General features: G+C 30.2%; 2 protein-coding genes across 4 annotated transcripts; one reads left to right on the top strand and one right to left on the bottom strand.

The window, feature by feature from the left end:
* Positions 1–712: 712 nt before the first annotated feature.
* LOC113867049 (putative 3,4-dihydroxy-2-butanone kinase) lies at positions 713–9447 on the top strand. 3 transcript variants are annotated; one of them, XM_027501991.1, is made up of 20 exons: positions 713–897; positions 1529–1602; positions 1710–1773; positions 2067–2179; positions 2288–2335; positions 2651–2722; positions 2814–2903; positions 3008–3181; positions 3431–3514; positions 4226–4281; positions 4892–5022; positions 5105–5197; positions 5382–5446; positions 6798–6941; positions 7026–7066; positions 7334–7417; positions 7504–7577; positions 7695–7807; positions 7889–7984; positions 9067–9447. In XM_027501991.1, exons 1-20 carry the CDS (start codon positions 858–860, stop codon positions 9187–9189), a joined length of 1779 nt encoding a protein of 592 aa, XP_027357792.1. In that variant the 5' UTR covers positions 713–857; the 3' UTR covers positions 9190–9447. The 3 variants fall into 3 exon arrangements, 2 of the variants coding, with proteins under 2 accessions (XP_027357792.1, XP_027357793.1); XM_027501992.1 differs by having other exon boundaries at positions 858–897; positions 7026–7069; positions 9067–9340; XR_003505128.1 differs by lacking the exon at positions 7695–7807 and having other exon boundaries at positions 858–897; positions 9067–9079.
* Positions 9448–13708: 4261 nt separating this feature from the next.
* LOC113868026 (zinc-finger homeodomain protein 11-like) lies at positions 13709–14332 on the bottom strand. Its single transcript, XM_027503579.1, has one exon. It carries the CDS (start codon positions 14325–14327, stop codon positions 13803–13805), a length of 525 nt encoding a protein of 174 aa, XP_027359380.1. The 5' UTR covers positions 14328–14332; the 3' UTR covers positions 13709–13802.
* Positions 14333–26630: the final 12298 nt, after the last annotated feature.

The raw sequence follows: 26630 nt of genomic DNA, 5'->3' as shown, positions 1-26630 counted from the left end.
TTGATTTTTAATGTGTATTTTAAGATACATATTAAAAAATAAAATTTTTTTTTTAACAATACAGCTAAGATCACTGTGAGTACAGTAAAGCTTTCAAGTATTTATTATTTTAAAATGATAAAAATATTCAATGTATATTGTTTATAATAAATTTAAATATTTAATAGAGTAATATATATATATATTAACGTACAATAAAAGAAACGTCCTATTTATTATTTTAAGAATATAGAAATATAATAAATATTATATTTTATAATTAAAAAAATATTATTTATAAACGTTTAAAGTTAACGGAGATTCACAATTTTAAAATAAATATGGAAAACGTACAAGAATTGTTATTAGCAGGTAAGAATTAAGGGTTGACTCACTTATGGATTAGCTAAAAGAATAGACGTTAAGCGTATATTAATTAAACTAAATTTAGCTGGAGTTTAAATTTTTTTTTCTCTTTACTAATGATAATAATAATAATAATAATAATAATAATAATAATAAATCAGAAATGATTAAATTTTAAAAGGTTGATTGACGATTAAAAAAATTTAATTACGGGGAATGACGAGAGCATTTGAAAAATGGAATTTGGATAAAGGAAGAGTTTAAATTAATTAATTAATTTAATTTTCCTTGCTGGAAGAAGCCAACTATCAACTCCCCCGCTTTCCTTCTCTTGTGTATATAATAAGCTACACACCACCACCAAACCAACAAGGCAACAACAAAAACTCTTCTTCCTTCTCACTCTCTCTTTCTCTCTCTTTTCTTACCACTGTTTCATGCAAAACCATTTCTAGGGTTTTCAGTTTTCGCCATTCGCTCTTTCAATTCTCGTGCTCCAACACCTCCTCGCCATGGCATTTCCGACTAAGAAGCTCATCAACGACCCCAATGGTGCGTCTCTCATTTCCTTCTCCTCAATCTCTATTTCTCTATGTTCCGTTCAATTTCTCGGTGAAATTCACCTGCAATCTTAGTCTCCTTTGACTCTCACCGTCACAATTGCTGTGCTCTGTATGTTTTCGCCGTCGTTCCATTAGGAATCGCTTCTTTTTTTTAAACTGTTTTGCTTCTGTGCATTTTGTTGACTTTTTTTTGGTTTTTGTAAAATCTGTTTGAACCTGAACTGTTTTAGCATTCGTCTTTGACTGAATCGTACTGAGGTTTTAATGACGGAAATCGCTGCTTGAGTTCGTAATATTCGATTGAAACGTTGTAGAATTGTTTATTATGATATTTTGTTGATCTAACGTGTCTACTTTGAAGATTACGATTCAATGTGACAGTGAGATTTCGATTCCGAAGTTTTTTGTTTTGGTATTTCCTTGCTAGCACGGCAGTGAAGATTTTGTTCCTTTTTTGGTTTTTAGGAGTTTATGTTATATAATTACTAATTAAACATTATATTTTTTATTTTTCTGAGCTTTTGTATTCTAATTACAAATTAGACATTACATACATGTGTGTGATAATAATAATAATAATAATAGTAATAGTAATAACTTTTTCTTTAATTTGATTGCAGATGTTGTGACGGAATACATTGAAGGTCTTGTGGAGACGTATCCTGGACTACAGTATTTAGATGGATTTCCTCTGGTATGTTTTGATTACACATACAGATGGATGCATTGATGTGTGATATGTATAGGAATTCCTGAAGGATGTTTTTTTTTTTTTTTTGCTGTTTCCTTGCTTGAATGTAGGTGAAGGTTGTGTTACGTGCTGATGTCTCATGTGCAACATATGACAAAGTTGCAGTGATATCAGGTGTGCGACCATCCATTGGATATGTTAAATTGCTTTTTAGTTCATTTTTGAGGGGTTGTGTCATTAGTCCGATCAAAACATGTAGATTTGTTAGCCAAATAAGAGGGAAAAAAAAAGGTTTCCAGAATGAAGAATAGGATATAGGACTGGCCAGGTGCAAATATGCTATTTCACTCTATGAAATATATCTAAAATGAAACTTCTTAGGATGATTTTACAACTTCATTTGTTCAATATGATTACTTAGGTTTAATTGAGAAAATTGTTGTGCACATCCATATTTTATGTTACAGGGGGAGGAAGTGGTCATGAGCCTGCACATGCTGGATTTGTGGGAGAAGGAATGCTGACAGCAGCCATATGTGGAGATATCTTTGCCTCTCCACCTGTTGATTCAATTCTAGCTGTATGCTTACTTCATATTATTGGAAGTGATATGTATATCATGCTTTCAGTTATAAGCATACTGCTCTCTTTTATACTTCTGATGCTCATATTATGGTTTGATATTTAGGGGATACGAGCTGTAACTGGTCCTGAGGGATGTCTCCTAATTGTAAAGGTATTTTTGTTTTGTTTTTCTTGTGTGATACTTTAGCATTTTGCCATCCTAACTACATGCTTTTGTATTGGTCTTTCACATAAGTATGTATATTACATGTCCTATACATTGAAATTGTTATTAAGGCAATAAATGGTGAAAAGAATTACAATATTTTTTTAATTTTTATTATAAGAAACTTGACATCCTGTGAAATCAAATTTGAGCTGTGAATAACATAGTGTGCTTTTTGCACTAGTATGGTCAGTTCATGATGAGTCATTAGGATTTGCTTTTGTTTCTGGATTCATAGTGTTCGAATTTGGGTGTTGATAGAACTATACTGGTGATCGTTTGAACTTCGGTTTGGCTGCTGAGCAAGCAAAATCTGAGGGTTATAAAGTAGAGGTATGTCTTGCTAGCTAGTGTTTTTCCTTGTACTTAAAATAATTAAAATATTTAATATGTAGATAAACTGAGTTGTATTTTTCCTATGTAGACTGTTATTGTTGGGGATGATTGTGCACTACCTCCACCTCGAGGGATTGCTGGAAGAAGAGGATTAGCAGGGACTGTTCTGGTTCACAAGGTTCACTTCTTTTCTTTTTGCATTATGTTTGTTCCAACTGTATAGTTCCTAGTTGTTATTTATTTACACATTTAATGAATAATGATATTTTTGTTTTGAGCCAGGTTGCGGGAGCTGCTGCTGCTGGTGGTCTTTCTCTCGCTGATGTTGCTGCAGAAGCTAAACATGCATCTGAAATGGTGGGGACAATGGGTGTTGCTTTGACTGTTTGCACACTTCCTGGTCAGGTTACATCAGATCGATTGGGACCAGGAAAGATGGAGCTGGGTCTTGGAATTGTAAGTTTTCTTTATGTTCAAAATAAAACTCTTCGCTACTGTGCAGATATGTCTGTTTTATAATGTGAAAAATTAGCCCTTGCTATTTTCTTGTGGTTTTCAGCTCATGGCACTGGAGATAGTGTCACTTAATTTTCCTTAAAATACTACTCTGTAATTATTTGATTTTCTCCCTAAATATTGCAGTCTGTCTTTATTGCTTTCATTCAAATTCAAAATTATGTTGATTACAATGCTACTTTTTTACAGCATGGAGAACCTGGTGCAGCAGTGGCCGATCTTCAGCCTGTAGATGTGCTGGTTTCTCATGTTCTGCAGCAAATATTGTCCACAGTATGATATAATATTGAATGGAAAGCTCTTGATGGGGATATGCTGGTTAATTAGGAACAAATTGTTCTTCTAACATGAACTTTGATTTATTTTTGGTGAATGAACTTTGATAATTAGCCTTTAGCTTTACTAGCGTCACTCTGTTTGTGATTTTCAAAGAGATTGCAGAGTTTGAGCCATTAAGTTCTTTTTCTTCCACTCTGAATTTCATATGGAAGATGCCCTATTCTATTTTTCTGATATTCCATTTCAATAAACTATATCTACTAACACTGGCGTCTAATTTTTAGAGCAAAATTTGTTTACAACTTTATATATATTGAGTCACTAAAGGGACCAAACCATGCTTTGCTAAATTATGTTAGTATAGATTAGTATAAATGAGAGAACAGGAAAATACACTAATTATAAGTTTTCTCGGAATTAAGTCAACAAGAAACGATGACCAATTAAAAGTGGAAAACATGTTCAGATGATAGCCCTCCAACCCTACTAATATTGTACAAACAAATCCCATGAAAGGGCTATTCTCTAATCAGCATAAAGATGTCAAATGTGTAAAAGTTAAAATTTTACTGCTGTATCTGCTCACAAAGGACTCTGGGATCGGGGGAATAATGTGCATAGTTTGATCTCAAAATTGCATCAATTTATTCATTTACTATTGATTCAAGGTGAATGAGTCTCAATTTTTGTTTGTAATGTTTGCAGGAAACAAACTATGTTCCAATAACTCGAGGCGAAAGAGTGGTCCTAATGGTCAATGGGTAGGTTCACAAATATTATCTTTGCTTGAGAACTAAATTTAATTTTTACAATTTTTAGTCTAAGTTTAGCTGATGTTGAGGCAGGAACACCATTTTACAAACATATTCGCATAAAGTATATGTCTGCATGTCTGAGTTGCACACTGTTTCATAGATCTTCTCATTATAGAGTATTGAAAAAGAAGATAACATCTTCTGTCTACACCTAGAGGTTTCATTAAAAAATGTCTAATCTAATGTATTTCCACAATATTGAAAATATTTTGCCTTTTATTTAGGAGGCATTAATAATTCATCAAAATTTTCTTTTTTACTTTGCTCACTCTTTGAGGGCTTTTGACATCCCTTCTTCAGTCTTCTCTTCTCAGTCTTCTGTATCTGTAAATTCTTATGATATATTGTTTTAAAAAGCCATATTTTTATTCTGGCATACATATTGCATTTAAAATAGATTTTTAGATATTCGTACTCCTAACTCAGTGAACCCCATAATTCAAATTTGCAAATATTACATATGAAAATCTTTTCAATTATTTTAGTGATGTTTTAAGCAGAAATTTTCCTTTAGGGATAAGGTTTATTTACTATATAAATGATTATTCATATGCAGGTTAGGTGGCACTCCTATAATGGAACTAATGATTGCAGCTGGAAAAGCAGTTCCAAAATTACAGCTAGAGCATGGACTGGCTGTTGATAGAGTTTATACAGGGTCATTTATGACTTCTCTTGATATGGCAGGTTTGTTGCCTAGAGAATGGCAATCAGCTTTTCTTTGTGATTCATCATGCAGTTCTGATTAGCAACTTTCATTTTCTTTTAGGTTTCTCAATTTCTATCATGAAGGCTGATCCATTAGTACTTCAACGATTAGACGCTGTGACTAAAGCTCCTTATTGGCCTGTTGCAGCTGATGGTTGGTAATTTGCTCCTGTTGTTTTAATTAATCAATTTTATTACATGGAAATTTTTCAATTTTATCTGTATTGTTTTAGTATGAAGCTTTTACCTCTAAAATTTTCATTCAACTGTAATGTTGATTGAAACAAGTGAATTAATTACTCATTTATTGAACTTTTGAAGTTGTTCTTTCTTTAAAGGTAATCACCCACCAGCTAAGATTCCTGTTCCAATTCCACCATCTCGATCAACAAAGAGTGATGAGGTATATCCATGGAAATTAGAGAAATCTTTCTTTTAACATCTCATGGGGACATGTAAAGGTGTCTACGTTGTGTTTCTAAGTGTGTTATTGGGATGTGTGTATACCAAAAAGATATAAATAAGTGAAAGGTTGAACTAATTATATACAATGTCACATACAATATAAATTTTTAGTGGTTTAAATAACATGGCTGTGGAAATTATGTCATTTCCCTTGAAACCTAACAATTATTTTATGAACTAGTTAATGACAAATATTAATAACAACCCTATGGAAATGATCGGGTGAATTCTTAATCAAATTAAGCAGGCATTATCTAGTAGTTTTTTCCGTTTTAGCTGTTGAAATTTGACTGGCATTTTTTTGTTTTATATTTGATACTAGTTTTTTTGGTTCACTGGGTTAGCTACACCTAGTCGATCTGTTAATTTGATTGTTATTTCATTAGAAATTTAATACAAACCTGTCAATGCTTCTAAGGATAAGCATAATGAAAATTTTATACAAACCTTGAAATTTTATACATAATAGGAGATTCTGGCTCATAAACTTGGAAGAAATAAAAGGATAAGCATATTTCATGTGTACCAGTTCACTAATTATGTCTACCAAGTTTAGTTTTTCAGTTACTTTTAGCTTTACTTGGTCCATAGAAAACATTGTTCACAACAAATTTCTCTTTTCTAAATTTTATTTATTATTGATGCAGCAGTTCATCTATTTAAATCCCTTCCCATTCTACCATAAACTGGCCACTGGGTTCTCTTTTGTAGCTCTCTTTGGAGTCATGCTGCATCTTCCTCCAAATTATGTTTTTTTCATCTCCCATGTTCATACTATATATGAGTCTGCAATCAGTCCTGTATTTAGTGTGAAACTAATCTCATTAAGATTATCCATCTTGTATTAAGGTTAATTTATTGCACTAATGGCATGACAACTATTACTACCATCCAATTGACTTCTTAGTTTCTTTGACTTTATGATTACTTTTAATTGTCTGTAATTTACAATCTAGTTGCCTTCCTCTTTAAGTGAACCCCCTGCTAGTCATACATTCAGATTCAGTACAAAACAAAATTGTGAGTGTAAATTGCAATTGTTTGTGTATATATATATATATATATATATATATATATAAAATCCTTCAAATTGTATTATGTCTGTAATGCAGCTTTTTTGTTCTTGTTTATGGAAGATTTTTTGTCCCTTTTGGCATTTGATGTCTTGTTTCTCCTAGAGGCGAGTAAATACATTGTAGTTACCTTTCTTTTTCTTTTCCTTATCCTCAAATCTTCTTGTGTCTTTATATAATTTGTGAAATCTTGTTTCCATATTTGCTTCATGTAAGCAACGAAGTCGGCCACTGCAACTAAATGAGCAAGGCAAAATTCTTGAGGTAGCCATTGAAGCTGCCGCAAATGCAATTATAGATCTCAAGGACAAGCTGAATGAATGGGATGGTAAAGTTGGTGATGGTGACTGTGGATCAACTGTGAGTCCTCTCAATTTTTTCCTTTGTTATTTTTAGTTGTTGATGCATCATATAAGTTACTTGCTTCTGTTTTTCTTTCTGCAGATGTATAGAGGTGCAAAAGCAATTCTTGAGGACATCAAAAAGTAAGTTTATGCTGTGCAATCGCTTAGCCTTGCTCATGATTTTGGTCTTGTTTAGATATAACCGTTATTAGTGCTAATATGTTGTGTTCATGGGCAACCAGTTATGTGCTCCCATGTATTTGATTAATGGACTATTTGTATATGTTTTTTCTTTATTGTGTTGTAAGTGTTTATTCGCATGGGGAATGGCAAAGGTGGTTTGCTGCAAGTTGTCAATTTGGATGGTAATAGCAAGCAGTCTGACCTAAACTGCTATTATTTTTTCAGTTACCCTCTAAATGATGCTGCAGAAACTCTAAGTGAAATTGGATCATCAATTGGAAGAGCTATGGGAGGAACAAGTGGGATCATGTATTATGCCATTCCTATGCCTTCTTTAAAGTTAAAATCATTTATACCATATGATTATTGTCAATCACCATTTTATTTTTTTCCAGATATACAATTTTTTTTAAGGCGGCTTATTCACACCTGAAAGAAAGCTCCCATTCTGGTGTCACATCAAAACAATGTGAGAACATTCTACGAATCAAGCAACAATCAACTAGAATCTTGCAAAAAAATTTTCCTTTCTTTTTATCCCTTTTTGGTTGGACTGTTTGTATCCCTCACAAGTCTTTTGATTCAGGGGCTGAAGCACTTGCAGCTTCCATTGCTGCTGTGAGTAAATATGGGGGAGCTAGTGCTGGTTATAGAACATTGTTAGATGCCCTTATTCCAGCATGTTCAGTTCTTGAAGAGGTGTCAACAATATCTGTTCACCTCACTTCATTATTTTCATGACACCCTATTGCTGTTACTTACCACGATTTGACTTTACAGAAATTAAATTCTGGATGTGATCCTTGCACCGCTTTTATTCTCTCCTCTGAAGCTGCATTAGCTGGAGCTGAGTCAACCATAAACATGCAAGCACAGGTGACATTTTATTCTTCTTATTAGTTCTTTGTTAAGTGAAAGAATGTTGGTGATGTAGATGCTTCCTTTTGTAGTGACAAGCTTTTATCTTGCAGTAATATATTTTATATTATCAATAATGAAAGTGTAACCTTGTGATGCTCTAATTATGTAATTTTACTACACCATTAGTGGATAAAAAATTAATCTTATAATTAGTAGATAGTGTTTAAGGATTTTTTATTAAAATTTATTTTGTGGTAATCGTAACCAGCAAGGGTTTACAAAATCTCGTTAACATGGGAGAAGAGAACTTACACAAGAATAATAATGAAAACAAATTTAGTATTTGGAAGAAAAAAACTTCCAAAACACTTCCCTAGACTTGGGCTGTACATTGCATTTTGCTGTTTTTTTTTCCCTCTGCATTTGTGAAACTTTGGCTGTGCAGTTGTTTATAAAATTTGTAACAATTCTCATTTTTCTTCTAGTATGTGTGAAAAATAGGATGAATGATGTATCATGATTTATACAAACAACAACAAATGAAACCTTATCTCAATAGGTGACATCAGTTACATAGATCATAATTTATGAATATAAATATTCTCTGCAATACACACACAATTTAGTTAGTGACATAATTGTAGGATATGTGGTGCTTGACAACTAATTAATTGCTAAAAGATAAATACAAAATTGAAAGGATCTTTGCTTGGCCAATAATTTCTATAATGTAGTGAAGTGTGGTAACACAATGAAACGTAAACAATGTAATGTAAATGTGATCACTGTACTTGAGATACCTTCTTTCCTGTGTCCTACCGTTATTCTATTCAAGTTTAGTTGTGCTCAAGTGAACCTTGTTTTCCATGATTTTTTATGATTGGCTTACCATCTTTATAAAAAAGTGCTGAAAATGAGTTTCAATTTTGAAGTTTCATGATGAATAGCAATAACTACGCAATTTTTAAACAATTCATGCTAGGAAAAATTATTGAAGTCCGAAATGGTATGAAAAATGCAAAATTGTGCCAGAAAATCACTTCCATGTTTTTGTAGTTATTGTCATAGTAGTAGATCTGATGGGGTAACATATGCAGGCTGGACGTTCAACTTATGTGTCTGGCGAGATTCTTTCGACAGTTCCTGATCCTGGTGCCATGGCTGCAGCGACATGGTACCAAGCTGCGGCCTTAGCTGTCGAGGCTAAACACAAGAGTTAAGCCACATACATGTAGCTCTTCATGCGGATGTCCTGTTTGTGCGGATATAGCCAAGTTTTGTTCCGAAATTTGTACTCCTGTAACCATTAGGCTCTCCGCTTATGTCTTTTCTGCATAAAGCTGAGAGAGCAATTGCCAGTCACTTTTATATACGCCGAACTTTAAAGTGGATGTAAATTTGAAACCCGATTACTACAGTGGACAATAATATCCATCTCAATTTAAGCTTATGATTGTGATTTTCGTGGTTGGTTTGTTGATTTTTATCAGTTTACTTGCTGTTAAGAATGCTCGTCTAATTGCTTTCAAGTGATGTTCAAAGTGGCCGAGTAAAAGCAGCGTTATCATCTGGGTTAAAACAGTTTGGCAGGCTAGGGCAAAAAGATGAGAACTGAGTTGTGAAATAAATCAGCTTGGAGGAAGAGACGTTGATCACGACATACCAGACTACATTCATTGTGCATTTGGCAACCAAATAGTGGTCTTGCGACCATGATGTCTATGGTATCGACTGTTTACCTTTAGGGAAATAGGGATAATTAATAATTACCAATGAATTTCTTAATAAAATATATGCAAATGCACAATTTTTACAGAATCATACCATCTCATTTTGTTCCTTGTTTAGTTTTTTACCATAATTCTTGATCTCACAATATTCTTGGTAATATTGTTGAAAGGACTAGAGCAGAATCACCAAAATTGCATGAGTGCAATTGGACAAAAATAATTAGAGTGATGGATCCGTCGTTATCTTGTCAACGTGGCCATTTAAGAAGTTAGTGGGCTGTGAGTTCGTGCATGCATTTAGCTCTGCCACCGCCCCGAGATGAATAAGACATACCCTGCAAGGAACCTAATGCGGTATGATAGTGTCCTCCTATATTGGCCCCCTTAATCATGCGCGACTAACCAATTTTTCTGCCTTTCATTAAATATTATTGATTCAATATTCGGATGGAAGTTTGAAAATTAGGCCACTCTTTCAGCCTAGTGATGGTACTCGCACACTCGTAGCAAAAACAAACAGAATTAAAAGAGAAAAGTCACCACCCAATAGGCTCAGCTTAAATGGTAGAGGATTGCTTGATTTTGAAGTGGAATTAGAACATGCTAGAGAACACTCAAGCGCTTAAGCCCTCCAGGCTTCTGGCAATTATTATCAGCAAATGAGAATGAGATTATTGTGTTTCAATTAACAACACGAAAAATGCTCAAGCACTTCGTACGAAGCAGAACCAATTTATAAATTCGGTTTTGCTAATTATTGTTGTAAGAGAAATGATTAAGGAATCATACAAATAAAACAATTTCATAAAAAAAAAAAAGAAAAAAAAAGTAGTAATGATATGTTGATTATATTAAATGTCATATTTTTTTAAGAAAAATATTTTACTTTTAATTCTTGGGTGCAATAGTTAATAAAACTGTTATTTAGATTAGATCATTTTACTTATCATTTACCACACCCTTTCGCTTCTCATTGAAGTCCTGAATCTAGACAAGGTGGAAAAAGGGAAAACCACCCCTTTTCACCTCCACGAAGAAAAACTTAAAACTTACACTAATGAGTGGTAAGTGCAACATAAGCACTAGTCATTGAGGATACCCTCTTTTCAGAAAACTCCACTGGAAAGAAATCAATGTGCAGCAGTACTGCAAGTTGCCTATATATAAAGGGCTGTCTACCCTCTCAACATCTTGTGGTTAGGTTGCAATTTGCGAGTGCATGTGCTGTCTTTTCTTTTGTCCCTAATTAGAAGAGCAGAACCTCAGTACTGGCAACATGCCAGGTGGTTTCACCTAAACTGTGGTCTTGTCCTTGGGCTTCTAGGAAGATGTTTAAATTTCATATTCCATTGATGCTTTTTTGCCTTTTACATTAGCGTAAGCAAGATCATCTCAAATTCCACAAGGGGTGGGAGCCATTAACCTTAATTTGTAATTCTAACTTCCTTCCTTTCTTGTGGTGGAAGGGACATGAACATCTAGTTGAATTCTTTTTGGATTTGCGTACAAACCAAGGTAAAAATTGAATCCTTGAGGGTCATCAGTACGTGGTCCTGCAACGTCTGCAAAAGATTCTTTACGACGTATTGATCTGAAATTTAAGTCCTAACGTTCATTTAATTAATGTGAAGAGACAATGAGAGATCTAATGATTGGGTTCCGAAGGCCTTCAAATTCAGTCACTGGTTGCTTCAAGGTGCAGTTGAATAGGAAAATGTTTTGCTCTCGTTTTAACAACTAAAATATTAAGGGGGTATTATTTTGAGACATACGTAGATACAAAATAAATAAAAAGAAGAAATATAAAATTGGGTTCAATATAAACATTACATTAATTGTGTATATTTTTAATTATTTCATTTTACAGAGTCGAAGAACTGATGAGTCTAGAAAAAATAAAAATCGTCTAACCAGCAGAACTTTCGTGCACAATTATCTCCCCCCTCCCTTTTTTTTTGGTTACACCTACTTTCTTTTTAACTCAAAACTTTTTTCTTTATATTTTTGGTTCAAATAATTTATAACTTTTTGTTCAAGTAAAACATAAAATTATAGATACTAATCATTGTAGTCTTTAACGTTAGATCAGTCATGTTCAATTTTTACATTAGAATATGTCAATTTCGTCTCTGACTTTCACAGCTATTTGTCATTGTTTGAATTCCCTAACTTTAGAGTCTATATCAGTTAATTTAGCCTTAAGTTTTTTTTTTTTACTAAATTGATTAATAGTTGTCAAATTTAAAGACCCAATTGGTGATAATTGTTAAATTTAATAATAAATTTAATAATTAAATTAAATTAATTGATTTGATAATATTAAGGGATAAAGTAATTCATTTATAATATTAATTTTAAGGACCAAATTAATTGTCAGTAATCAGGGTTAAGAGGTTTTTTGTTTGTAATACCGGAAATCAATTTGATCAATAACACTAATTTTAAAAACTAGATTGATATTTTAGCTTCCACTTCTTCATTTCTTATTTTACTAGGAAATTTTAATATGTATCTTTAGAGTGCCGAAGTAATAGACAACTCTGAAGATGCAAGAATGAAAAAGGAGATAATTTCATTGTAAATTAGAAAATATCAAACGGATTCACTTAGTCGGTACTTGTCCGAATTGACAAAATGAATTGAAGTTTACGATCCAACGAAAAATATTGGAAAATGTTTCATTGATACTCCATTGAGCATGGGAAGAGAAAAGAGATAAATAATGAATGTGATGATTGATATGATGTGACAAGAAAAATAAAATAAAAATAAAAAGTGTTAAAGATAATAAGGCATTAGAATGTTTATAATTAGAAATATAAATTAAAAAAAATTTGTTTACTTTTAGCAAGTTGAAATTTCAGAACCCTCAATTTGCTCCCAGATTTACAAACCGACTCCTCTAGTTTAAAAAATAATTGAATAATTATATATATAAAAAAAGATAACATATTTTATTAAAATCAAACTCCCTCCTTAATTATAGTAATTCATACTTTAATTAAGAAAATAATATCATCACAGAATTCAATAAATACATTTTGAAGGAGTTACAACAAAGCCAACCCTTAAATATTAGCCAGTTAATTGTCATTTGAACTATCTATAAACAAGCGGCATAAATATAATTTCTTATTTAATTTATCGTTTATAAAACTAATTGTCAAATCAAGAATGATAATTAATTTTGTAGAATTAAAATTCTTAACATTACAGATAAAGTTCTTATAAGATCAAAATTTACTTTTACTATGGCCAATTATTATTAGACTCAAATTATTTCTTTAACAAAGTTCTAAAAAAATTATTTATGCTCATTCCCTTTTTTTTTCCGCTATTCTTTTTCTTTTCCCTCATAAATTATCGTCATCCAAACACACACACACAAGAACAACAACCAAAAACCCATTACTAATTACTAATAGGGGTATAGTAGAGGTGTAAAATTAAGAAAAGGAGTTAACATAAAATAATTATGGTTCAAATTTAGTACCTGTTGGTACTCCTTCAAATGTAGTTTCAAGATTAAACCGTTGAATATAATTTACATGCATGTATAAATTAGTTAAAAATATTTTATTTCAAATATTAAAATTGGTTTTTTTAACACAAAACAAATAAGCCTTAATTGAATATTTCATAACATTCGTAATCGATACCTTACATTCAACCAAGCCAAGTTGTAAATGAAAATACTAACAGAGCATAGAAGTGCAGCTTGCTTTTATCCTCGGAATTAAATCTAATTGAACTCATTTTGTGTGATATAAAAATCACTTCGCAGCCTGTAAAATACAAAGGATAATTAACCCCCCACATGAAAATAAAATTAATTTTGTGGAGCTTTTAGTGATATATCACATCACTTCATCATTATCAACAGTTCTACCGTACTTACTATGTGATTCTTCTTCTTCTTCTTTTTCGGAAGACATGAAGAGAAAAAAAAAACAAATTTATACTAACACGAGAAGATAAATTACAAAATTATTACATCGATCCAAGCCTCCATAAAAAAAGAAAGAAAAATATTTAAAAAATAAAGCAATAAGATACAATATTCTCTCTCCTCTAATGATGTGAAAGTAAGTCTAATTAAAAACTTACTGAGTGAGAGAGGATGCATTGGCAGAAGAATTATTAGAGTTCTTATGGTTATGCATCCAAACCTTGAAAACCTGTCTACTAACCCCAACACTTCTACAGAACCTCTCAATCTCATCATCAACCTCTTTTCTCTGCAGCTTCCACCCCAACTTCTCAGCAAATCCCAACATCTTCTCCTTTTGTTCCAAACTGAATTTTGTCCTAAACCTCTTCTTGTTATTACTATTACTCCTCTCTCCAACCTCTATCCTTCCCTCGCCGCCGCCAGAGTATTCCATCATGTCACCGCTGCCTGCGGCAGTCAAGACTTCCGCCGGCGGACACGTCACCTTCCGGTGAAAGTTGCGGTGACAGCCGCAGGCAGCACACTGGAGACTAGCGGCGGGGGACGAGGCGTCGAGGTCGAGGGTGAACTCGCCGCAGCCGTCGGTAGCGTAGCTGCCGAGACTGGCTGCATGGTTTCTCAAGCACTCTCTATAGACGCAGTTTGATGATGATGATGATGATGATGAGTTCTCCATGGCTTTCTTTTTCTCTTCTTCTTTTTTTGGGTGTGTCTGTGATTAGGTTTTAGTAATATTTGTTCATGTGTTGTGTGTATATATGCAAAGAGTGTAATGATGAAATGACTAAAATGGGTATGGTTGGAGAGGATATTTACAGTGTTCCCCGTTGTGTGGACATGCTAGCATTGTAGACAACTAGGCAATATCTCTCAAATATATCTACCATCTACATTAAGTGTTCAAACTTTAAATCAAGATGAAGTAAAATAATGATAATAAAAGGAAAAAAAAACATGATTTATATATGTACAGCAGAAGAAATATATATATATATATATATATATATATATGACTTAAATATATTTTTTATTGTTTATAAATATAGTTAAATATTGTTTTTAGTTCTTGTGATTTTTTTTAATATTTTATTTAATTAAATATATAGTCCTTGAATTGACCAACAGATGTTAAATTAAATTTACTATATATATATTAACCCATTGTATATGGTAAAAAAAAAAAAGGACACACGAGCCATTAATGTGGGAGAAGATTAATCTTTTTATATGACACAAAAGTTAAAAAAAAAATTCTAATTTGCATCGTTTATAAGATTTATTTAACATATGTACTGTGTTGGAAGAGGTGACAGAGTTTAGTTAAATATTTGTTAATTAAGTTAGTATTTGGCGACAAATTAATAACAAAAATTCAATTTTGAAAAAAAATATTATGGTGAAAACAGAAAATAAAATTCATATTAACTAAAAATAAACCTTGTTATATTTTCAGTGACAAATAACATATTTAAACAAATATCTATTTAATATTGATTTAGAATAAGATAAATTTATAAAGTACTTTAATTTAAATTATGATAATGAAATATTTATTTTCTAAGGTTACACATAACTTAAATAGCAATCTAGGTATTTTTAATGAATTTAATTTTAAAAGTAAAAGAATTATAAAAAATGATTGGTTAAGTTTCTTTTTCATATTTTAGAAGAATATATATATTGAAAAATTCATATTTTAAGGACATATCTAAGTAATAATTGATGGTATTTTGTCTCTAGTTTTTACTCTCATGGGATATTCATGTATAATATTGAACAATAATCAGCCGACTTAAATGTTTTCCTTTTATTTTATAATTGGTTAAGAGTAATAAATTCGTGAATGATGTCATATTTTTTTAAGTTGTGATCTATTTTTTGAGAATTTTTTATTGATTTTATTTTTCAGAAATTTTTTTAGATATTATTACTACACAATTTTTTAGACATTAGGATATTCCTCCCCCTAGGTTCATGCCTCTAAACTTCAGTTGTTCATTCAAATTACGATACCATTTTTCTCCTGTGTAATTTGTTTGTGATTAAAACAAATTATACCATATAAAAAATTTAATTAGTGTTCATATTTGATTCATGTTGATTGAATAGTATAAAAAATATGAATAATATTAGAGCATTTTTAATTGAATTCTTCATATTTTTAAATATTAAAATTACGTAAAGGTTTTTAAATACTCTTCTAAAATTTTAATTTTAAAATGTATTAAAATTTTTAAAAACCTTGAAAGTAATTTACTAATTATTTTAAAAGATTATTTAACAAAGTTCAAAGTAAAATTTCTGACAAATTATAAAAAAAAATTATTGAAAAAAAAAGTAGCTTCAAAGAGAAAAGTGTGATTATTTTAGTTCTATAGTTCCGCAATCTTCGTAACACGAGTTGTTCCTAATCGTGATTTTGAGTCCCCACTAAGGGCTTCGTTGTCCAACCCAAAAAGAAATAAACTTAGTGGCCCCCTAAACGCTATGCCCATATGGGTTTTATCCAATAATTCACTTTGGATGGAAAAGCAGAAAAATAATATCATAATAAATATTTGGAAATTTAAAAAATTTGTAACCAGTAAATTCTTAAATTGGTCTTTAAAAAAATGTACCTTATTCTGTTGTTCGATTTAACATGAGTTATTAATTTAATTTCTTCTCTTCAAAAACTGATTTCTGAAAATTTTGAAACATTATATCATGTTCAGTTTTATAGGATTCAAAATGATTATATAAAATAATAAATCTGATGAGTATTATTTTACATTAATTTAGTTAAAAGAGTATGGTAATAAGGCGTTAATTAATCTTAAGGCTAATTTAGGAGCTGAGTTTACTATTTGTAAGCAATATTCATTATTTAAACTTTTTACAGAAGAAAAATGGCTATTCTAAAAGGAGTTTAGAGACAAGTTTAATTTGATGGAGTTTTTCTCTTTTTCAAAAATAAGAATTCACAAGATAAATTTAGCTTAACTTAACCCAATTCAATCTTTTTATCGAGACATTTCCTTGAATTCAACCTCAACTCAATTATGACTTAAAACTTAACTAATGACTTGAATAGGATCTAGGTCAATTAGATGTTTAGATAAAATGTATAGATTAACATTATATGTATAGTTTAGGGCGTGTTTAGTAAATTTATTTTAAGAAACACGAATTTAAAAAACTCAAATTAGAGTGGATTGACTTAGGTTAAATATAAAATTTTTTTAATCTAACTAATTTCTTAAATTTAAGACCAAATTATGTTGTATTTACTTAATATAAACTTTTTTTTAAAGCATGCACCCTCCTTTTTAAAAGTAAACAATTATTTTAACATTATTTTTGTAGTAAAGCTTTCCAATAAACTTACAAATAATAAATATACTTATAGCGAGTTATAATATATAAATATATATATATATATAATCAAAATTTAATGCAATAATAATAACAATATTGTGGATATTTTTTAAGCAACCTAATACACCTATCAAACATTTTTAATAAATAAATTTAACCTAATTTAAACTTAATATAAACAAAATTATATGATTTTCACGAATGACGAAACTTATTTTTATCCCTTTATACAGCCATGCAAAGAGTATTTAAGGTTTTTAAGACTTTCACTCAAAAGTTTGGCAACACCTCGACTTGTCAAATACTCTTCTATTGTGGTTCAACGTTTGCATTTATTAGCTTGCAAAATGCAAATCGTGCTCTTCACTCTTCAGCCACAACTTTTTATTATATACAGATACTGCCATTTATATTTAAACTCTCTATAACATATCTTAAAACAAAAAAGAGAAAACAAAAGTGGGACATATATATAATCATTTTTTTATTAAAAATATAGAATTTAATATAATTCAATGCATTGATATTATTAAACATCATAAATTTTAATAAAAAATTATTATTCATTATATTTTTATTATGTAAAATGTTTAACATGTTAGAAAAATCAAATGTATGTATATATGTATTTATATTACTAAGTTCACAAAAGGATGTTATCCATGGTTGCTTAGCTTTTTATAGAGTTGTTTTGGGACAACCCATGCTGAAGGAGGGTGTCAAAAGATGGCTACACAGAAGTGAGAAGGCACATGGTAAAACGCATGGTTTGAGTTATGGAGTTTCATTTTTCAAATATATTGGCTGACAGATTGGAATGATATGTGCCCCATGTTCCCAAGGGATCAAAAATTGCCCATACAATAAGTCTTTGGTTGACAATGAAGCTAAGACTTAAGAATATATAGATGGTACTAGTCTACACCTCAAGCATATGTCAGAGATATCAAGTGCAATGAAGATCATCATTATATTCATCAATTGCCCTATTCCTTGCATTTCCAAGCTCAGTGTCATGATTTATAACTATTGTTCACAATTTATTGCATGAGATTATTGGATCCAGAAGAAAATAATAAATAAAAAATTATTTATTAATTAGCTATCAAAATAAAAATTACAAGCTATAACCACGATTGAAGTCACATGAAGCAATCAATTTTGAGAAGGAAAAAAAACATAACAAATACATATTGCCTCATTGTATCATTTTTGAAACTTTGATACTATTCCATACACTAAACTACAAACGAATACCCAATCCTTTTGTTTGATTTAGATAACAACAAAGCAAAATGAAATATGATGCATATCAATCATGCATCAGCATACAGGCTGAACAATCAAAATAAGGACTGATTTATTTTAAACTGAGAACCAATTGTTATATTTTATAATAAAAAATCCATTTTATTAAAAATGTGTAATTCAGATATATTTAAACATATATCTTAATTATACTAAGTAACTTAAAATCAATTTAATATAACTTTAAAGGAATTAAACACACATGTAATTGCAAACAGTGATGATAGAAGTGAGGTACATAGGAATGGTGTGATGTAGTGAATGATAGGTGGGTCGGAAATTGAGAGTGCAAAGGATGAATTCACTTGATGTGTCGGAAAATAATAATGTTTCAGTGTCTTTTGGGAAGCAAATTGCTTTGTTTCCTTTTGTGCATTCAGTGTCCAGTCACTGTACTGTGTGACCCTTCCAACAGTGCCACAACACCCGCAAAGTTAGCTTCATACCTCTTTTGGTGCACAAACGCCTTACTCTGCTTGGCTCTTTTTGGTTAAGGCTGCAAACAAAATGTGGGTGGTCTATTTTCTAATTATTATCACTTTATCACTCCTTATAATACTAAGCATGAAAAATAATATTACAAATCAAAACATATAATATAAGCTAACTCATATTGAAAAAGGAAAAGTTAAAGCATGGTTTATATTTGTGGCTTACAAAGAAAGGAAAAGGCTGCACAAATTTGTTAGGATGGTTGTAGTACAAATGATTAACCACTTTCTTCATTCAACTATGGTATTTTTATTTTTTTTCACTTTTTATGTATCTATTTTTATTATTTATTATATTATTTGTATATTTTTTTTATCTCTTTCTTTCTTCCATTCATTTGAAATGCGATTTAGATTCTCTACAGTAGATCTTAATCTCTAAGGCTCTCCATCCAAAAAATTGACTAAATTAAAAAGTAGATTGAACAATCTCATATTGTCATTGGCCAATTACATTGAAAATTTTACTGAATTTAGATATTGTTACTAACCAAACTCACATTTATAATTAACCATTTTTATGATTTTGTTGAACAATGTAAGAACTAAACTAACTATCTATTGCTTTGTTAACTTGACTTATGTAAACTATTAAATTATAAATGTATGGTTGTAACTTTGGCGAGAGAGAGAGAGAGTTGTTCAAGAGGATCTAGTTTATTTAAAATAAGATGTGAAATAATCAATTTTCTTCTTCATTATCCGGTGCATATATATTATTATGTTTTAATATATATCATTGAAAAGCAAAAATTAGGTATCTTTTTAAAATAAGCTAAACAAAATATGTATTTTGCAGTGGTTTATATAATGGATTTTCTTTTCTCTTCTTAATATTAACGCGAAGAACAAAAATGGTTCATCAACAAGTGCAATCAGAAGTCTTGTGAAACTTAACGAGCCTAATTCTTGTTATATGTTAAATACTGCATTCGACAAAAATTTTAATTCTTGTCATTAGATTTTGTCATGTAAACCTCACATTCATACTTACCACTCCAAATATACAAAACCAAATAAGAAAAGTCGTACGAAGTTTTATCAATATGCTAAAACTTCGATTTTTCAAAATAAAATTTGCATAAAACGTTAAAAGTTTGAAGAATTTTTATTAAATTAAAATTTAAAACGCAGCGACAAATAAATACATACCTTGACTTGAGTTTTACACTATCACACGAAATCAGCTGTAGTTAATACTGATAATGAAAGTTTAAGTGAAAATTAACCTTAAACCATAGTTATGACAACTCATAGTAACATTTCGCTTTAACTTAACACATTTTTAAATAAATATTTTTGGGAAAAAGATATACACTATAACCAAACTCCATGTTATATATAGTCATGAGACACAAACCCTCACTACATAGATTAAATTATTTGAGTATACATGTTTTCATAAAGCCATAAGTTGTCATTGCCATAGAAAGATAGAACAAGGGTGCATTTTCTAATTTAGACATTTATGCATGAACTTTATAGATTTTTAGATATATTATTAAGCTTCCATCATCGGCAACTAATGAGGAAATCCAGCTAACTCAAGAGAGGGAATTAAGCTTTAGTGATAACCATGGTGGCAACCTAAATGTACTTGCCAGATACGAATATTTTCTTGTCCACCACTATTAACCCCTTCCATGTTTCAACTGTAATGTGGTCAAACGATGTGGACAGCTCCAAATCCAAGTTCATGAACCTGTCAATGTTTGTGCTCTTCACTCTGATTAAGCCAATTAGAATATTATCCAAGTGTCCCTTATACCTTAAACATGTTCGTTATTATTCATTAAACTATATTATTCTCTTCTTAATTATATCTTTTAATTCTCTGAATAACTTATTCAGAACACCTGCTTTGCTGTAAGCTTGTGAGTGATGAAAAGAGAAATTATTGTTTCATCTCTATCTATATAATTCGCATTCATTCAATTAAAGAATTCACAACCAAAAAGTTTAATTTGTATCTCTCATATGACTAAGAGGGTGTCAAGATTAAGTGTGTGAGGCAAATAATACGAGGCATTCTTTCAAATCACATTTAATTTTTCAAAACTATATTTAGATTATGTGCGTGTGATTTGCATTGTCAGGACAAATTTCTCTCTGATTACTACACGTACACGTATGTATATCAAATATATATGAGTCATGCATTAAACGAGAAAATTATTTTTAAGTGTAAATAAAATAAATAAATAAATTTAAAATTTTATCTTAAACAGTCAAAACTAAATTATAGAAGTCATGTAATGTTGTAAATAATCATGTAATATTAAATAATTTACTTTTGATCGTGTGTGTATTAGGCTCGACATACTGTGTATTAGGCTTGAAAGGATAAGTTAATCTAATACATTATGACTTTTATCTCTTGCTTGTAGTATAGACGCCAAGCAAACCAAAGGCAGTCAAAGCTTCTTCCTTATTGTTTGATGTTTATAACAAAATAAAAATACAATTAATAAACCAGCGTTTACTCTAGAAACCTTTCACTTGGACATATATATACTGTCTTCAATGAAACAAATCAATGTTTGTAGTTTATTTTTGTGTCTCATTTTGCATTAAACAACCCATCTTTGTCACGGTTCAGTTGCATGTGTACATGTGCTTAAACTACTTTACGGATTCGCTTCATGCATCTTACCCTAAATTTGACTTAATTCACATATATTTTAAGTAGACACATTCAAGAAAACACACACACAAAGAGAAAGAGAGAGAAATAAGGGTGTTGAGGATTGAGTTAAGTTGATGCAAATTTGACCATGCGTGTGTTAACATAACTTGAACATTTAAGAGTGTAGTGCTACACATGTAAAATTGGCATCTATATTGGATATCTACTGGCAAGTAAAGGAATCAATGTTTTAAGTATACGGAGATGCTATTGTTGGTTAGAAAAACTTTGAACGACAAGCTCTTAATTTAATATTCTAAAGTCTATTTAACTTCTTAGTTTAGTATAAAAATAATTACTTATGAATGTAAAAGGGTAGAGAAGAACCAAAGTGTCCTGTTCTTGAGGGACATTGACTCGTATGGGTTGGAAAGCTAGAATTAGTCTTCGATTCTGGTTACAGAATCAAACATTGTTCTCTGGCACTGTGTAACAACAGTGCCTGATCATTGTTCTAAATCATATGTAATAAGATACTTGGGCTACAAGAATCTCTACCATTTTCTATATCTACAGGCCAGACAAATGTTAATTAAGTGGATTCATAGCCCGTATTTATGAACTAGAGTTTATATTTTATGTGTTTACGTTATTTCAATTAATTGAACACTTCACCACTAACGCAATCTTTGTGGCCAGCATTGATTTTAGAATTTGGCTTTCTCTCTCATTTTTTGTACTTAATGTTGTGATTTTAGAATAACTCGTTGAAGTAACAACACTGAGCAAAGAAGTCTCACAATAAATAAAAATAAAAAAGTTAAGTAACATACAAATGATATAAGAATTCACAATTTAATACCTTGAAGTTTTGAGTTAAATATAATATCTAATTTACTGGTATAATTTGCTCATATCTAATATTTAAACTCCTCATATATCACAACATAACTCTGAAGTTCTATAGAAGAGAAAAAAAATGCAAGAGTGATTTTTTGTATCATCCACAGACCCAAAAGCAAGATCCTTTAACTTATTAATAATAAGATAATTTCTCTTCAAAAAATTTCATATTAAATCTACGAAGAAATTTACATGATATATATAGTCATTAATGTGAAATTCAAATAAGGCTTATCAAAAGGAAAACTTGAAGATGAGAAAAAGGACAAACGACGATGATGTTAATGAGTAGAAGTTTGATGATTTCAGCATTTGTTTGACACAATGTTTAGTCATTTCAATTTGATCACCATATGGGCTTTTGTTATTTATGGATGGTTGTGACTTGTACTTTAGCAATTAATGACAACGTTACCCTAATTCAACCCACCCAAATACACGCACACATACACACTGTTGACAACAGCAGCAATAATAATAGCCTTTTTCCAAGGTGAAATTATTAATCACCAAACAAACTATATTAGATACGATTTTGTTTCTTAAAATTGAGTTTAAATATTTGAAAATAATATTTTTTATTAAAAAGTAAGTATTTATTATGTTTGGATATTTTTAATATAATGAATACTTTTTGGTTTTTAAATATTTAAACTCAGACTTAATTAAGAGTTGTTGTACATTACATATATGCTTGAGCATTATATAAACTTATTTAAATTTGTATCAAAATATATTGACATAGTTTATCTTAGACAATTTTTTTGTATAGGTATGTATTTTTTAAAAAATTAATAATACAATTTACTATTTTTCGTATTGAAGTTATAGTTAAAAAATAATTACATTGAGGTAGTTCATTTTTAAGATATTTTGCATATTTCTCATTCTGCTCAGTAATAAGAATTTTTAACTTTTTTAATGATTCATTCTTAACAATGCAACAATGGTGAAAAAATGGCAATAATCTTGTAATATACAGCTTTTCTTTGTTAGCTTATTCTACTTGTCTTTTGCTCTGATAACATTGTATCAATGGTGATGGCATTGCAACTAGCATTCTTTTTTCATCTTCTGTTTTTTTGTTGTTGGGTTAATTTTTCACATTGTTTGGATGGCTAGAATTTTGCCTTTTTTGTACCCAGCCCATCGTAGACTCCTACTCGCACACCAGTTCAACAATTCCTTGTGATGGATCAACAAATATATTTCTTATATTAAAATCATAAAAAGACAATAAAACTATTATAAATATCATTGTAACATGATCTTATATTTCTTATTGATTGTATTTATAGAAATGTTTTTTATATAAAATTTAAGAAAATATTATATATTTATTTTGTACTTTAGTAACTTATCTAAATAAAACAGCATATATTGAATTCAAATTATTTTCAAAGAAATAACTAATTATTTCTCAAGAATCCTCTAAAATCTTAGCAAAAATACACAAATACTCGTTTCTCTAAAATAGGATAAATTAAATATGGTTAATTTATACTATTTTAAAAAATTAAATATATTTAGTCCTATAATTTTGCTATATTTCAATTTTAGTCCCTAAAAAGTTATTTTAATCTCTATTTTTAAACAAAAATAACGCTTCCTAGATAATGTGGCCTAACAAAAAATGACACATGATAAAACAAAAAACAATTGACACATTGAATTTTTTTTTTTAAATAAAGACAAACTAAAAGAAAAATTCTCGAAAAAACATATTAAATTTTACAAAATATAAGAATGAAAAACATATTTAATCTCTAAAAAATTGTCAAATTGTGATTCAATGTAGCTTGCTCGAAAAGATATTGCCATTGTGCTGTAATTTTAATCAGGTGGAGTGATACGTGTGCTTACACTAGAATACCTAATCAAGGAAACCAAGTTTTCTAAGTCCAAAAGAAAATCATATTGGATTGCTAGTGTTGTGTAAAAGATGGTAAAGTATTATCAAGAATAGAGAAAACTGTTATCAAAATACTACTCTTAGCATCTATGTTTGATTTTAGATTTATCAAATAATACTTTAACTTTAACTTTAACCCAACAATCATGGCATTGTTACACATTTATAAGATTGCAAGTGCTACTCTCGTACGTTGTTCTAAACAAGAATGTTTCGCATTACTCCGAAACCTGCACGATTGTAACAAACTGATAGGGACTAGTGTTGGGCCATAGTAAGTTTGTCCCACATCGAAAAATATTTTTAAAAAATAAAATGTTATAAATATGAAAAAAAATATTGCATTTACTTTATTTAATCAGCATGTAATTTCTTTTTGCACTTAAAGTTTGGATAATTGTGTGTCAAATAAAAGTTTGTAATTGTATCCTGCAAAATTTATAGATGAAAAAACTTATAATTTCATCTAATAAAAATTAAATAATATTACATTTTCTCAAAATCAACATGCAGTTGCTTTAGATAAAATATTGATCAACTCGTTTAAGAATATAACAATTATAAACTTTAATTTGATTAAAAAAAAAGTGTTATCACCATCAATCTTTAAATTATGGTGTAGACAATTGCGTCATTGTTAAAGTAATAAAGTGCAACTAATAAAGGTTAATCTGAATAACTAATAAAAGTTAATCCAAATAACAAACAACTCAGTATAGTTTCAACAAATTTTGAGTTTAAATTTTTGTGTATATAAAAAATCTTCATAATAAACTCACTCATCACATCTAATCTAAGTACGTGACCTGAATCAGATCCAAATTAAATCTGATGAAAAAAAAAAGTAATAAAGTGCATAGAGGAAAATTTCAACATTTGCATTATGACATAAATAGAATAGATTGTACTTTAGGTGACTGATACTTTCATTTTAAGTAAGCTACCCAAATTTGTGTTATAGATTTCAAGTTTTAAAGTAAAATCAAGAGAATAAAAAATATCTCTGATGCTTTTAAATAAATTTATTATGATGGTTTTATATTAGTTTATTATTGTTAAAAGAAAAGATTTTCAAACAATTTTTTGGAAGAACTTTTGAATGAAAACACTGACATAAGCATGCAGGTTAAAATGCATACTTTACCAAAAGGACCCCCAATACCAATCAAGCTAATGTAGAAATTATTTGTCATTTTGTTACCCCGTTTTTTTACCCTTTTCTCAGATAATAAAAGATGTATTTGCCAACGCACACTACCTCTTTATTTTTTTTCAAACTAAGAAAATGTAGAAATGATGAAATAGTTTTGGTGCAAAAAATAACATCGCCCCAAACTCACTTATCCATGGGCTGAAGTCTTTTGCTAACCTTAGTTTCACGAAGCCCATTGATTGAAATCAGGAGGAATGGCCTTAAGGTGAGCTTACACATTTTTCATCAGAGTTGACTTCAAAAAAAATTGGGGCAAGCTTTTAGTTTTTACCTGAAAACTTGCTATCTACATCACCTACTACACTAATTTAGTTCGAAAACACATTGAAAAATCTGTAAACGTAGATCTAACAGACAACAACTAGACGTGAATTCATGATCATTCAAACATGAAATAAAACTTGCACTTAGTCACCCAGTTTTCTAAGGGTATATGTTTGGATGCTTAATGACAAGTGGAATGCAATGGGACAAGATAGAAAGGAACGAAATAGGCTGGAATAAAATGAAGTAATTATTCCATTATTTGGATATTTTTAAGATGCATGGTAATAAAAAAAGATTGGTTTCATCTTATATCTCTCAATTTGGATGGGAAGAAAAAGAGAAGTATTGAAGGGTATGCATTACATCATGTTTGATTTGAAACAATCCAAACAATAAAACCCATTCAAACAATAAATTCAATATCATTCCATTCTATTCTACTCTTCCATCACTATCCATTAAACCCTGCGAAAAGTTGCAATCAACCCACTCCTCCTTTCTCAAAAAAACATTCAAAAAGGGAAGAATAAGACAAAGTGACTTATTTTATGGCTATAGGCTTCCAACTAAGAAAAATAATGCTTCTTCACAATACAAACAAATATTTTCCATTTAAACAAAACACTTTTAATCAATTTATAGAGAAATAAAACAGGCCTTTTGGGCCTCAGTTCATCCCCTTTTTTTTACCCAAAACAAAAGGACAATTAAGACTAGAACTTCAGTTTTTATACCTCATCTTATGTGTCGTAATCTTTAATAATTATCAGCAAATACATTGTTACCAAGAAGTCTTAAGTTAAGAGCCAGAAATGGATATGATCCCAATTCTCAACTTATGTATCACTATAAATTAGCAAAGGAACATATGTCACAAGTATACACAGCATTCATCACCCAAC

This window comes from Abrus precatorius, unplaced genomic scaffold (genome assembly GCF_003935025.1).
Source record: "Abrus precatorius isolate BTA unplaced genomic scaffold, Abrus_2018 Scaffold5, whole genome shotgun sequence".
In the NCBI taxonomy this organism is placed as follows: Eukaryota; Viridiplantae; Streptophyta; class Magnoliopsida; order Fabales; family Fabaceae; genus Abrus; species Abrus precatorius.
This window is presented reverse-complemented; position numbering and strand designations above follow the sequence as displayed.

Excerpts from the sequence above, each read along its gene's own strand:
- LOC113867049 (XM_027501992.1), top strand. The coding sequence starts at position 858 with ATGGCATTTCCGACTAAGAAGCTCATCAACGACCCCAATG. Across the intron at positions 1,603-1,709 it reads ATTTAGATGGATTTCCTCTG|GTGAAGGTTGTGTTACGTGC; the intron begins GTATGTTTTGAT and ends GCTTGAATGTAG. Across the intron at positions 2,723-2,813 it reads CTGAGGGTTATAAAGTAGAG|ACTGTTATTGTTGGGGATGA; the intron begins GTATGTCTTGCT and ends TTTCCTATGTAG.
- LOC113868026 (XM_027503579.1), bottom strand. The coding sequence starts at position 14,327 with ATGGAGAACTCATCATCATCATCATCATCATCAAACTGCGTCTATAGA.